Raw genomic sequence first — 14,968 nt, 5'->3', positions numbered from 1 at the left:
CTGCCTGGTGTGAACTGACCTCTGGCTAGTAACATGATAAAGCCTGTATATATAGGACGATAGGAACCAAACATGTGATTGAATGCGATTAAAATCACCACTGGATGAAGGGCGGAGTGCTCAGTCAGAAAAATAGTATACAAGTAATAAAACAAACTGACAGCACATCTAGAACTAGGTGCATACCAAAAGGCAACTTACATATTAAATAGAAAATGGCAGCACACCAAATATGAAATATGTGAAATACGAATAGCAAAATGGCTTGTCGCTGGTGAATGGGCTCACATCTTTTGGCCAAATTTTGTGCTAAGTATCTCATATGTTTTTCAAGATTGCAAAAGCCATTATGCTATTCATATTTCACTTATTTCATATTTGATATGCCTTATAAAAGCCATTATGATATGTATTACTAAAGCCATTTTGCTATTCGTATTTCACATATTTCATATTTGGTGTGCTGCCATTTTCTATTTAATATGAGAATCAGGAACTGTTAGCCATGAAATGGGCATTTGAGGCGTGGAGACATTGGTTGGAGGGAGCTAAACATCAAGAATTTGATTTACCTTGAGTCGGCCAAACGCTTGAATCCTAGACAGGCTAGGTGGGCCTTGTTTTTCACATGTTTTGATTTTGTGGTCTCTTTTCTTCAGGGCACTAAGAATGTCAAGGCAGACGCCCTCTCTAGGAGTTTCTTTGCTGATTCTCCTATTGTGACCAAGCCCGCTACCATCTGGTGAGGGGGTAGTTCTTTCTACCATCTCGCCCGATTTGAGACGTGCTCTGGAAGAGTTTCAGGAGGACAAACCTGAGCGTTGTCCCATTGGAAAATTGTATGTTCCTGACCAGTGGAGGAAGAGAGTAATGTCTGAAGTTCATTGCTCCGCATTGGCTGGTCATCCAGGTATTTTTGGTACTAGAGATTTGGTGAGTCGGTCTTTTTGGTGGCCCGCCTTGTCTCATGATGTCAGGAATTTTGTGCAGTCCTGTGGGACTTGCTCCCGGTCTAAACCTTGTTCTCGCTCTAGTGTGTTGCTGATGCCTTTGCCGGTGCCCAGGAGGCCATGGACCCATATTTCAATGGATTTTATTTCTGATATGCCTGTCTCTCAGAGAATGACTGTTATTTGGGTGATTTGTGATAGATTCTCTAAGATGGTCCATCTTGTACCACTCCCTAAGTTGCCATCTTCCTCAGAGTTGGTGCCCTTGTTTTTGCAACAGGTGGTTCGCTTGCATGGGATTCCTGAGAATATTGTGTCTGACAGAGGAGTTCAGTTTGTTTCTAGATTTTGGAGGACTTTTTGTTCCAAGCTGGGAATTCAGTTGTCCTTCTCCTCTGCGTTTCACCCTCAGACCAATGGGCAGACAGAGAGAACAAACCAGACTTTGGAGTCTTATTTGAGATGTTTTATTTCTGCTGATCAGGATGATTGGGTTTCATTTCTGCCCTTGGCCGAATTTGTTTTAAATAATAGAGCTAGTTCTGCCACTTTGATGTCACCTTTTTTTTGTAACTTTGGGTTTCATCCTCGATTCTCTTCAGGGCAGGTGGAGTCTTCTGCCTGCCCAGGTGTTGACACTGTGGTGGAGAGAATGCACCAGATCTGGGACCAAGTGGTGGATAAGTTGTCTCTCTCCCAGGAAAAGGCCCAGCGGTTTTCCAACCGGCATAGGACCATTGGTCCCCAGTTTAAGGTGGGTGATATGGTTTGGTTGTCATCAAAGAATATCTCTACGAAGGTGGCTTCTCCAAAGTTTAAACCTTACAAGATTTTGGAGATTCTTAATCCGGTCTCTTTTCGAGTGGCTCTTCCTGTTACATTCAAGATCCATAACGAGTTTCATAAGTCTCTGTTAGAGAGGTTTGTTGAGCCAGTAGTTCCTGTGGTGGCACCTCCTGACCCCGTATTGGTTGAAGGTAATGTGGAATATGAGGTTGAGAAGATACTGGGTTCTCGTCTGACTAGACGGAGACCCCAGTATTTGGTTAAGTGGAAGGGTTATGGCCAGGAGGATAATTCTTGGGTCTCTGCATCCGATATTCATGCCGAAAGATTGGTTCGTGCTTTTCATCGGGCCCATCCTGATCGCCCTGGTGGCGTGGATGAGGGTTCGGTGACCCCCTCCTCAAGGGGGAGGTACAGTTATGAGCTCATTTTCTCCTTCACCTTTGATGTCCGATGAACTCCCTCTGCTGGTGATAGGAGGTAGTGAAATTGATTTGGATGGGAAAAACCTGTCATCTGAACTGGTGGAGTGTGATTGGACATCCGGAATCTCTGAGTGGATATAAGGCCGCCGCCGCCCTGCTGGGTTGCTGGTGATCCTCTCTGCTCTGAGCTCTGGCCTCCAGTTTAGTCCTGTCTACTAAAGCTAAGTTTTTGCTCTGCTATTGTTCCATGAGATTTTGTCTGGTTTACTTAGTGTTTGTGTTCAGCCAGCCCTGGTTGGGACTGGTTGAACTCCATTTTTGTCTCTGATCAGTTGATCTCTTTGCTCTGTTTTCAGAATATACCTGAGTGATTTTGAAGTCTAGTGACTTCAGGGCCTTTTCTATCAGACGTGTTGGACATTTATTTAGTTTTCACCGTCAATACATGTTGAGAGCTGTCTATTGCTTTGGGGTCTGCTCTGGGGCAGTTTAGATTTCCCCTTTCTTTCTTTAGGTTTATTTAGTTCTCCGGCTGTGAACAAGGTGTCTAGGACCACCGTAGGAACACCCCACGGCTACTGTTAGTTGTTGTGAATAGGATCAGGGGTCTGCAATCCGCTAGCTACCAACCTCTCCGGTTTTCTGGACTTCGCTTGTATTTTTGTTTTTTCCTCCTCCGGTGACTCATTCATAACAGAGTACCTATGGATTGCCAATGACTACTTTGAATCTGGTAGCCACTAAGAAGAATTATAATTTACTAAATCTCGTTACCCAGGAGGGTTTGTTGCACCAGTTGTGCCTTGTTTTGCTATCCTGTTTTTACGGTAGCACCTTTTGTTGCCTGCTTCTGATTGGCAGTGCTTTTCTACAAATGGAACTGTGGAGATCATGAACGCTGTGTGATCCAAAACTTTCTTGTAAATAGTTTGCACCCCTTTGGTGCTCTCTCTTGGTTTTACATATAAAGACTCTTTGCGAAGATAATGTTTTTGCATGGACACTTTTCGAAGAATGATGTCTACCTCAAGGGACACTGCAAGAAAGCCAAGCTGGGAGCAGTGTTCAGCACCTTACAAGAATTTTGAATATTTTATCATAACGTATTTGATTATGTTGTGTCTTGTGAAAAGTAAATGTCTTTTATAGAATATTTGATACAGAGAATTAGAAAAGTTTTTAGATAGAATGTGAGAATTGAATAAAGACTGAAGAATTGAAAGTGACAGGTGACAGGCCAAGAGTAGATGGTCAGTGTCTTGCATCCAGTAGAAGAAAGAAAGAAAAAGAGAATAATTGATAGAAAATGTACTAAAGAAAATGTGTTGAGTATAGCACTTTGAACTAGGAATTGCACTTAAGTAAATTTTTGATACTAAGATAGGAAGTTAACCTGTTTGTAGCATTTAAGAAATGTGCCTCCTACACTAGGAAGATTAGATAAGTATTGTTGAATAGCATTTAAATTTTTTTGTGTGTTCCTGTATTGTACCTTTTTGTTGTCTTACAGCCCGCGGACGTGCTGTGTTTAACGGGGGGTATGTGGCGCCACTGAGGCTTCAGTCGCCACAGAGGTACTGCACCTTCTCCTAAGGTGTAGTGCCCCACCATCCAGGTAGGCTGGGAACTCCTTTCTGCATTCCAACACCTGCACCCCACACACAGGCTATTTCAGCAGGGACCCATCCATGCTTTATGCTGGAAAGGTCATAGGGTGCCTTTTGTGGTCCCTGGCTTCGTAACACGAGAGGTGCTGGGGAGGCGGGTGGAGTTAGCTATTAAAGAGAGGGAAAGTGTAGGATTTCGAGACAGTCTGGGGTGAGTCCCAGAGAAGGAGGTCAGTCAGACAAGGGTCTGAGAGAGAGAGAGAGCAGGCTGACAGCAGGTCAGCCTGAGAGGAGCTCAAGGCGGAGGAAGGCAGTCAGTCAGGAGAGGCTGAGGACTGGTCTTAGTGGAACGAGCTCCCTAGGAAAGGAAGAGAAGGAGAAAGAGACGTAGACTCAAGACTACAGATTCCATAAGAGAGATAGAACAGATCAGAACAAAGGAGAATAGAAGGACAGTGGGAAGCTGGTTGAAGAAAGATAGAGAACCCTTCCAGTCCAGAGAGCGCAAAGGCCGGGGCCCGGTCCCCGAGGTTGATTGGATCTTTATGTCCGGCAACAGACACCGGAGGAGTAGTGAGCCGCTAACGCCTTGCTCCCATCATAGACTTGGGACACAACAGCAACTGAATAGAGAGCGGGGCGCAGTGACGAGTCCCCGAAGCAGGCTACAGCTGTCTGTCATACAAGTAAAGACTAGGAACACCTAGAGAGAGGCATTCCAGGGTAACTAAGTACCGGAGTGCTTTGCACCTAAAGGCGCATTGGAGGAGTCGTTCAGTAAGGTACATGTTGGCGGAGTGTGGAAGGGAGAATCCTATCCTGCCTGGAGGTTGGCTGGAGCCCTGACCTGGAGAACACAGTACGGAGGCAGGCAGTTGTGTGAACTGCAAACAGTGAGTAAAGCTTTGGAACCGCATACTCTGGTGTCCTCCAGTTATTCCAGCACCGCTACATTTGGGTAACAACATCTTTGCCATTCTGCGCCTCTCCTCATCCATTGCACCTACACTGCCCTGGGACTACAGCTCCACCTGTGGGGAGCTATACCATCTCTGCTGCACCACACCATCAGTCCCAGTGGATCTTTATGCAGCGTTGGCTTACCATCTTACTTGCCAAACACCACAGGTGGCGTCACAAACTATTCATATAAACTTTAACACCATTAACATCACCGCCATTGATATTGGGCGCCCAGGGCCACGGTCCGGGTCACCGCTGCTGTGACACATTCCTGCCTCGACACCGGTCCGGTACCGAGTACCCCGCTGCCCTGGGTGTGCGAGGACGACCCATAGTCATGTCTGCACAATCCAATCCATACTCACTGTGCTGGCTACTGCTTCACTGTTGTTCACTTGTGTCCCCCATTCTTCCTGGCATTCAAAGGACAGGAGGCAGAGTCCAAAGCAACTTTAAACAATATGGGTTTATTATCTTCAGGACACAGCACATCCATAACACTTCCAGCACACTTGTCACAGTACCAGCAATACATTTCTCCGTCCTTCCTTAACTTCTTCTGCTTCAAGGATTAGGCCACAAAGATATAACGGGACGAGAAGCCCGGTGAAAACGCCACTGCAATACATCTCCCTGCAGACTGCTAAGTCTCAGCTTTGGAAATACTGGCTACAGGGTCGTCCACTCCTTATACGTTTATCCTGCCCACGCACTTCCACGGTGGCCCACTCTATCTTCTTCTGAAATCTGCTTCACTCTTCACTACGTTGCTGCGTATACTGTGCTCTTAACTCTTCTCTTCCTTCCTTATACTCCCACACTCTTCCAAGGATGGCTGGGCTTCTGCTTAGAATGTTTCGTGATAACCGGGCAGCCCAGGTCATAGGCCACCTGAGCAGCACACAGGGGTCTACCCCTGACTGACTATAAACAGGAAATCTCTCTAAATTATCGCCCAGCTACCCCTCCTAGTATTAACCTCTTAGTGTCCTACAACTAAACCATCTTGTGCAGTGTGCTCAGTGCCCCTATCTAGTGGCCCTTTTCCCTAACTGCACTGTCCCTAGCTTACATATATACAAGGCTAGGAAAACACATCACAATAAAATATATTATAATTATATACAGGTAAATATAAATAGCAGCATCAACATGTAAAGGGGTAGGGTCCACACCCCCTTACATATATACAGGACAGGAGAAGTGATACTATGCAGTGTATATATACAGGATAGGAGAAATGGTACGGCGCAGTATATATACAGGGCAGGAGGAGTGGTACTGTGCAGTGTATATATACAGGACAGGAGGAGTGGTACTATGCAGTGTATATATACAGGATAGGAGAAATGGTACGGCGCAGTATATATACAGGGCAGGAGGAGTGGTACTGTGCAGTTTATATACACAGTACAGGAGAAGTGGTAATGTGCAGTTTATATACATGACAGGAGACGTGGTACTCTGCAGTGTATATATACAGGACAGGAGGAGTGGTACTGTGCAATATATTGTGGTGTAGTTACCACTGTGTCGGCTAGGGGGCGCTGTGTGGGTGTCCCAGGACGGGTGTACAGGCACATTCAGTGTGGTAACAGGAGCAGGGTCCTAAATGACCATTGTGGGTCTCAAGGTGGGTGGCCTTGGGATGCAGGCTCCAGGGTGTATTGATCAGCAGAGGTACTGCTGATCTTTCTGTTACACTGTGTCAGGGAAGCCTGTGTGTCTATACAACCTTTGGTGATGTCATAGCCATGTGATCCCCTTTGGGTGTGGTTACAGGGCTATGTAATTGAGGTGTTTGGCACATGTGAGAGAGTGGAGTGAGTCTGTCTGAGTGTGGACAGACTTCCATGTGTCCAGGTGGGACACTACAGAGAGTGTATATGGGGAGGACTACAGCTCCCAGCATGTGCTGAGACTCTCGGTCCGAGTCTGAAGCCACGGACGTTTATGTTCTTTTGTGCCTAAGCTAGAGGCTATTTTGGTGATATGCTGAGTTATGGTTTATGGAGCAAATAAACCTCATGAACTTTGGGAAGAACCTGCCTCGTGATTGTCTCCCGCTGCACCTGAGCGAGTCGAATCCCTACAATATATAAAGGACAGGAGATGTGGTACTGTGCAGTATATATATACACAGGAAAGGAGAAGTGGTACTGTGCTGTGTATATATACAGGACAGGAGGAGTGGTACTGTGCAGTATATATAAAGGACAGGAGAAGTGGTACTGTGCAGTGTGAATATATACACAGAACAGGAGACGTGGTACTGTGCAGTGTATATATACAGTACAGGAGGAGTGGTACTGTGCAGTGTATATATACAGGACAGAAGGAATGGTACTGTGCAGTGTATATATAAAGGACAGGAGTGGTACTGTGCAGTGTATATATACAGGAGAGGAGTAGTGGTACTGTGCAGTGTATATATAAGGACAGGAGGAGTGGTACTGTGCAGTGTATATGGACAGGAGGAGTGGTACTGTGCAGTATATATATAAAGGACAGGAGGAGTGGTACTGTGCAGTGTATATATACAGGACAGCAGGAGTGGTATTGTGCAGTGTATATACAGGACAGGAGGAGTGGTACTGTGCGGTGTATAAAAAGGACAGGAGGAGTGGTACTGTGCAGTGTATATACAGGACAGGAGGAGTGGTACTGTGCGGTGTATAAAAAGGACAGGAGGAGTGGTACTGTGCAGTGAACATATACAGGACAGGAGGAGTAGTACTGTGCAATATATATACAGGACAGGAGGAGTGGTACTGTGCAGTGTATATATAAGGACAGGAGGAGTGGTACTGTGCAGTGTATATATACAGGAGAGGAGGAGTGGTACTGTGCAGTATATATAAAGATCAGGAGAAGTGGTACTGTGCAGTGTATATATTTATATATATATATATATATACAGGAAAGGAGAAGTGGTAGTGTGCAGTATATATAGAGGACAGGAGAAGTGGTACTGTGCAGTGTATATATACAGGAGAGGAGGAGTGGTACTGTGCAGTGTATATATACAGGAGAGGAGGAGTGGTACTGTGCAGTGTATATATAAGGACAGGAGGAGTGGTACTGTGCAGTGTATATATACAGGAGAGGAGGAGTGGTACTGTGCAGTATATATAAAGATCAGGAGAAGTGGTACTGTGCAGTGTATATATTTATATATATATATATATATATATATACAGGAAAGGAGAAGTGGTAGTGTGCAGTATATATAGAGGACAGGAGAAGTGGTACTGTGCAGTGTATATATACAGGAGAGGAGGAGTGGTACTGTGCAGTATATATAAAGATCAGGAGAAGTGGTACTGTGCAGTGTATATATTTATATATATATATATATATATATATATACAGGAAAGGAGAAGTGGTAGTGTGCAGTATATATAGAGGACAGGAGAAGTGGTACTGTGCAGTGTATATATACAGGACAGGAGGAGTGGTACTGTGCAGTGTATATAAGGACAGGAGGATTGGTACTGTGCAGTGTATATATACAGGAGAGGAGGAGTGGTACTGTGCAGCATATATATAAAGGTCAGGAGAAGTGGTACTGTGCAGTGTATATATATACAGGAAAGGAGAAGTGGTAGTGTGCAGTATATATATAGGACAGGAGAAGTGGTACTGTGCAGTGTATATATACAGGACAGGAGGAGCGGTAATGTGCACTGTATATATACAGGACAGGAGGACTGGTACTATGCAGTGTATATATACAGGACAGGAGGAGTGATACTGTGCAGTGTATATATACAGGACAGGAGGAGTGGTACTATGCAGTGTATATGTACAGGACAGGAGGAGTGGTACTGTGCAGTGTATATGTACAGGATAGGAGGAGTGGTACTGTGCAGTGTATATGTACAGGACAGGAGGAGTGGTACTATGCAGTGTAAATATACAGGACAGGAGGAGTGGTACTTTGCAGTATATATACAGGACAGGAGGAGTGGTACTGTGCAGTATATATACAGGACAGGAGGAGTGGTACTGTGCAGTATATATACAGGACAGGAGGAGTGGTACTGTGCAGTATATATAAAGGACAGGAGAAGTGGCACTGTGCAGTGTATATATACAGGGCAGGAGGAGTGGTACTGTGCAGTGTATATATACAGGACAGGAGGAGTGGTACTGTGCAGTGTATATATACAGGGCAGGAGGAGTGGTACTGTGCAGTGTATATATACAGGGCAGGAGGAGTGGTACTGTGCAGTGTATATATACAGGGCAGGAGGAGTGGTACTGTGCAGTGTATATATACAGGGCAGGAGGAGTGGCACTGTGCAGTATATATAAAGGACAGGAGAAGTGGCACTGTGCAGTGTATATATACAGGACAGGAGGAGTGGTACTGTGCAGTGTATATATACAGGGCAGGAGGAGTGGTACTGTGCAGTGTATATATACAGGGCAGGAGGAGTGGCACTGTGCAGTGTATATATACAGGACAGGAGGAGTGGCACTGTGCAGTGTATATATACAGGACAGGAGGAGTGGTACTGTGCAGTGTATATATACAGGGCAGGAGGAGTGGCACTGTGCAGTGTATATATACAGAATAAGGCAACACTTGACATGTTCAGTATTTGGTTAGTATTTCACATCAGTCAACCAGGAGTCGTGACGTGTTTCTTTCATACTTTTCCACTACTGGTTTTGGCTTATAAATACTGATTAAAATACTGACCAAATACTGACCGTGTGAACTTGGGCTTATACAGGTACACTAAATTGGGGTGGAATCACACTAGCATATGGCATCAGATGTGATATGCTAATGACCCTCAGCTCTTGCTCTGCTGCAATCGTGATCCAAGTGTCAGTGCTCTATACTCTGATGCTCTCGCAACAGAGAATTGCAGCACAAGTGTGAAGGCGACAGAGAAATTAATTTCTCCATCTTCTTAATGGTCTGACTTGACGTGTATCGGACTGCAACAATTGCTGAGAAAAAAAACGACTGAACACGATTAGCAAGTGAGAAGAAAATCATACCACTTTTCTGGATGAAAATGGAACCGATTTTTTCATACTCTTTATTAGTCCATGTGGCAACATTTCATTTCTGTATCAGAGAAATGTTCTGTTATGGATCCGAAACGTTGGCTCATGGGCTAATAAAGAGTCCTCCACGTTTTTCACAATTAATCGGGGTAATATACTGTATATATACAGGTGCTTTTCACTTAATTAGAATTTCATCAAAAAGTTAATTTATTTCCGTTCTTCAATTCAAAAAGTGAAACTCATATTATATAGTCATTACATACAGAGTGATCTATTTCAAGTGTTTATTTCTGTTAATGTTGATGATTATGGCTTACAGCCAATGAAAACCCAAAAGTCATTATCTCAGTAAGTTAGAATACTTTATAACACCAGCTTGAAAAATGATTTTAAAATCAGAAATGTTGGTCTACTGAAATGTATGTTCAGTAAATGCGCTCAGTACTTGGTCGGGGCACCTTCTGCATCAATTACTGCATCAATGCGGCGTGGCATGGAGGCGATCAGCCTGTGGCACTGCTGAGGTGTTATGGAAGCCCAGGTTGCTTTGATAATAGTCTTCAGCTCATCTGCATTGGCGTGTCTGGTGTCTCTCATGTTTCTCTTGACAATATCCCATAGATTCTACATAGGGTTAAGGTCAGGCGAGTTTGTTTTGGTACTTTTGGCAGTGTGGACAGGTGCCAAGTCCTGCTGGAGAATGAAATTTCCATCTCCAAAAGCTTGTCAGCAGAAGGAAGCATGAAGCGCTCTAAAACTTCCTGGTAGACGGCTGTGCTGACTTTGGTCTTGATAAAACACAGTGAGGCTACACCAGCAGATGACATGGCTCCCCAAACCATCACTGATTGTGGAAACTTCACACTAGACCTCAAGCAGCTTGGATTGTGTGCCTCTCCACTCCTCCTCCAGACTCTGGGACCTTGATTTCCTAATGAAATGCAAAATTTACTTTCATCTGAAATCAACACCTTGGACCACTGAGCAACAGTCCAGTTCTTTTTCCCCTTGGCCCAGGTAAGACGCTTCTGGCATTGTCTATTGGCCATGAGTGGCTTGACACAAGGAATGCGACACTCGTAGCGCATCTCCTGGATACACAGGCTCTTGAAGCAATGACTCCAGCAGAAGTCCACTCCTTGTGAATCTCCCCAAAATTTTTGAATGACCTTTTCTTAACAATCCTTTCAAGGCTGTGGTTATCCCGGTTGCTTGTGCATCTTTTTCTTCCACACTTTTTCCGTCCACTCAACTTTCCATTAATATTCTTGGATACAGCACTCTGCGAATAGCCAACTTCTTTAGCAATGACCTTTTGTGGCTTACCCTCCTTGTGGAGTATCTCAATGACTGCCTTCTGGACATCTGTCAAGTCAGCAGTCTTCCCCATGATTGTGGAGCTACTGAAACAGACTAAGGGACCTTTTAAAAGCTTAGGAAGCCTTTGCAGGTGTTTTTTTGTTAATTATTCTACTTTACTGAGATAATGACTTTTGGTTTTTAAGGGAAGTGCAGCGGAAGGAAGGTCAGCGATGTGAGGGTAAGTATGATGGGGGAGCCGAGCGGAGCCATATATACAAGGGAGGGAGAGTGGAAGCGGAGCCATATACAAGGGAGGGAGAGTGGGAGCAGAGCCATATATACAAGGGAGGGAGAGTGAGAGCGGAGCCATACATACAAGGGAGGGAGAGTGGGAGCGGAGCCATATACTGTATACAAGGGAGGGAGAGTGGGAGCGGAGCCATATATACAAGGGAGGGACAGTGGGAGCAGAGCCATGTATACAGGGGAGGGAGAGTGGGAGCAGAGCCATATATACAAGGGAGGGAGAGTGGGAGGGGAGCCATGTATACAGGATGGGACAGGGGAGCGGAGCCATATATACAAGGGAGGGAGAGTGGGAGCGGAGCCATGTATACAGGATGGGAGAGTGGGAGCAGAGCCATATATACAAGGGAGGGAGAGTGGGAGCGGAGCCATATATACAAGGAAGGGACAGTGGGAGCAGAGCCATGTATACAGGGGAGGGAGAGTGGGAGCAGAGCCATATATACAAGGGAGGGAGAGTGGGAGGGGAGCCATGTATACAGGATGGGAGAGTGAGAGCAGAGCCATGTATGCAAGGATGGGAGGGTGGGAGCAGAGCCATGTATACAAGGATGGGAGGGTGAGAGCGGAGCCATGTATACAGGATGGGAGAGTAGGAGCGGAGCCATACATACAAGGGACGGAGAGTGGGAGCGGAGCCATATATACAAGGGAGGGAGAGTGGGAGCGGAGCCATATATACAAGGGAGGGAGAGTGGGAGGGGAGCCATGTATACAGGATGGGACAGGGGAGCGGAGCCATATATACAAGGGAGGGAGAGTGGGAGCGGAGCCATGTATACAGGATGGGAGAGTGGGAGCAGAGCCATATATACAAGGGAGGGAGAGTGGGAGCGGAGCCATATATACAAGGGAGGGACAGTGGGAGCAGAGCCATGTATACAGGGGAGGGAGAGTGGGAGCAGAGCCATATATACAAGGGAGGGAGAGTGGGATGGGAGCCATGTATACAGGATGGGAGAGTGGGAGCAGAGCCATGTATGCAAGGATGGGAGGGTAGGAGCAGAGCCATGTATACAAGGATGGGAGGGTGAGAGCGGAGCCATGCATACAGGATGGGAGAGTAGGAGCAGAGCCATACATACAAGGGAGGGAGAGTGGGAGCGGAGCCATATATACAAGGGAGGGAGAGTGGGAGCGGAGCCATATATACAAGGGAGGGACAGTGGGAGCAGAGCCATGTATACAGGGGAGGGAGAGTGGGAGCAGAGCCATATATACAAGGGAGGGAGAGTGGGAGGGGAGCCATGTATACAGGATGGGACAGGGGAGCGGAGCCATATATACAAGGGAGGGAGAGTGGGAGCGGAGCCATGTATACAGGATGGGAGAGTGGGAGCAGAGCCATATATATAAGGGAGAGAGAGTGGGAGCAGAGCCATATATACAAGGGAGGGAGAGTGGGAGCGGAGCCATGTATGCAAGGATGGGAGGGTAGGAGCAGAGCCATGTATACAAGGATGGGAGGGTGAGAGCGGAGCCATGTATACAGGATGGGAGGGTGGGAGCAGAGCCATGTATACAGGATGGGAGGGAGGGAGCAGAGCCATGTATACAGGATGGGAGGGTGGGAGCAGAGCCATGTATACAAGGATGGGAGGGTGAGAGCGGAGCCATGTATACAGGATGGGAGGGTGGGAGCAGAGCCATGTATACAGGATGGGAGGGAGGGAGCAGAGCCATGTATACAGGATGGGAGGGAGGGAGCAGAGCCATGTATACAGGATGGGAGGGTGGGAGCGGAGCCATGTATACAGGATGGGAGGGTGGGAGCGGAGCCATGTATACAGGATGGGAGGGTGGGAGCAGAGCCATGTATACAGGATGGGAGGGTGGGAGCGGAGCCATGTATACAGGATGGGAGGGTGGGAGCGGAGCCATGTATACAGGATGGGAGGGTGGGAGCGGAGCCATGTATACAGGATGGGAGGGTGGGAGCGGAGCCATGTATACAGGATGGGAGGGTGGGAGCGGAGCCATGTATACAGGATGGGAGGGTGGGAGCGGAGCCATGTATACAGGATGGGAGGGTGGGAGCGGAGCCATGTATACAGGATGGGAGGGTGGGAGCGGAGCCATGTATACAGGATGGGAGGGTAGGAGCAGAGCCATGTATACAGGGTGGGAGCAGAGCCATGTATACAGGATGGGAGGGTGGGAGCGGAGCCATGTATACAGGATGGGAGGGTGGGAGCGGAGCCATGTATACAGGATGGGAGGGTGGGAGCGGAGCCATGTATACAGGATGGGACAGGGGAGCCATGTATACAGGAAGGGAGCAGAGCCATGTATACACGATGGGAGGGTGGGAGCAGAGCCATGTATACAGGATGGGAGAGTGGGAGCGGAGCCATGTATACAAGGATGGGACAGGGGAGCCATGCATACAACAGGGGGAGCCACACAGAGCTGGACAGGACGGGGGGAACCACACATACATTTTCTGATGATTAGAAAATAATCAGCATGTACAGTATTCCAGGACAATTTTTCTTAAGTGCTCAATGCTCCATTTCCTTGTAGGTTCCAATCATCATTAGCAGTGACGGTCATCAGTAGAAGTAGCCCAGTGCTCCCACTGAAACAGAGAAACAAGCCCTGTGCTCCCACTCATTCAAAACCTATGGTGAGTTGAGTCACATTATAAATGTTATAATTTAATGATAAGTATGCACTGCTAAACTACAACCGTGTCCATAGCCCCGCCCCCTTATGACCAAAGCCCCGCCCCTGTCACACCTCCATCCCCGCCCTGCCGGGCCATGGAAGAATGGTCCTGCTTGAAGCCGGTCCCTGGTGCAAAAAAGGTTGGGGACCACTGCTCTAGATAATATGTGAGTTTCACTTTTTGTATTGAAGAACTGAGATAAATTAACTTTTTGATGCTATTCTGATTTAGTGAGACACACCTGTATCTTAGTATTGCAGGCTACTCCCTTTCTCTTTTTGTTCAGCCCTTTTCTGATTGTTTGTATGAGAGAGTGTGTTTTGATTTTTTTTTTATTATTTGAATTAGATTTTCCTTTCTTTTTTTTTACCAAACAGAAAAAGAAGCAAGTTGTCTCAGTTAAAAAAAAGTTAGCAGAGAGCCTGGTCCCCCCTGCCCCATGTGACTGGCTGTCATTGTGTACACGAGCAGTGGTAAATAATGACAGTTGGCCAGTGTACTGGACTACCACTAGAGGGCGCAAGAAGTTGAGAGGAGAGTGACTGTGAGGCTGGAGACGACATGTTTGTTGTGGGAAAATATGGCGGAGCCGCTCATCAGTGGTGCAGGCAGCCGTCATAAGACTCGGCAATGGTTATCCTGGGAGAAGGAGACTGACACTAGGCGACGAATATAGAGAAATGACGTAGCTACAACCAAGTACAGAGAGTCCTGTGAGGGCAGCGGGCGCCGGGACCGCCCCGGAAGTGACGTCACAGGGCTCATATGTTGTTTGAATTTCATGGCGGTAAGGAGCCGAGTCCGGTGAGTCCGTGGTGCGGGTGTCGGCGGGCCGGGCTGCTGGGGTGGGGGCTGCTTGTCAGTTGGCTCCCTGTATAATACATATATGGAGCTGTACACCGCCGGTGTCCTGGTCAGTAATGGCGCACAACC

General features: G+C 46.8%; 1 protein-coding gene across 7 annotated transcripts in view; it reads left to right on the top strand.

Annotated features, from left to right (window-relative positions):
- The first annotated feature begins 14,674 nt into the window (after window positions 1–14,674).
- Window positions 14,675–14,968, top strand: part of CIT (citron rho-interacting serine/threonine kinase) — a 277,393-nt gene continuing 277,099 nt past the window's right edge. For 3 of the 7 annotated variants that reach the window (XM_073582725.1, XM_073582721.1, XM_073582722.1), the window contains exon 1: window positions 14,676–14,822. In XM_073582725.1, the coding sequence (XP_073438826.1) occupies window positions 14,801–14,822 (22 nt within the window). In that variant the 5' untranslated portion in view covers window positions 14,676–14,800. Of the gene's footprint in view, window positions 14,840–14,968 lie in introns of all 7 variants that reach the window. The other 4 variants (XM_073582720.1, XM_073582724.1, XM_073582726.1 and 1 more) reach the window with 4 other exon arrangements.

This window comes from Dendrobates tinctorius, unplaced genomic scaffold (assembly GCF_039654945.1).
Source record: "Dendrobates tinctorius isolate UK_male_01 unplaced genomic scaffold, ASM3965494v1 ptg000073l, whole genome shotgun sequence".
NCBI classification, from domain to species: Eukaryota; Metazoa; Chordata; class Amphibia; order Anura; family Dendrobatidae; genus Dendrobates; species Dendrobates tinctorius.
The sequence above is the reverse complement of the archived record's forward strand: the minus strand, read 5'-3'. Positions and strand labels throughout refer to the sequence as shown.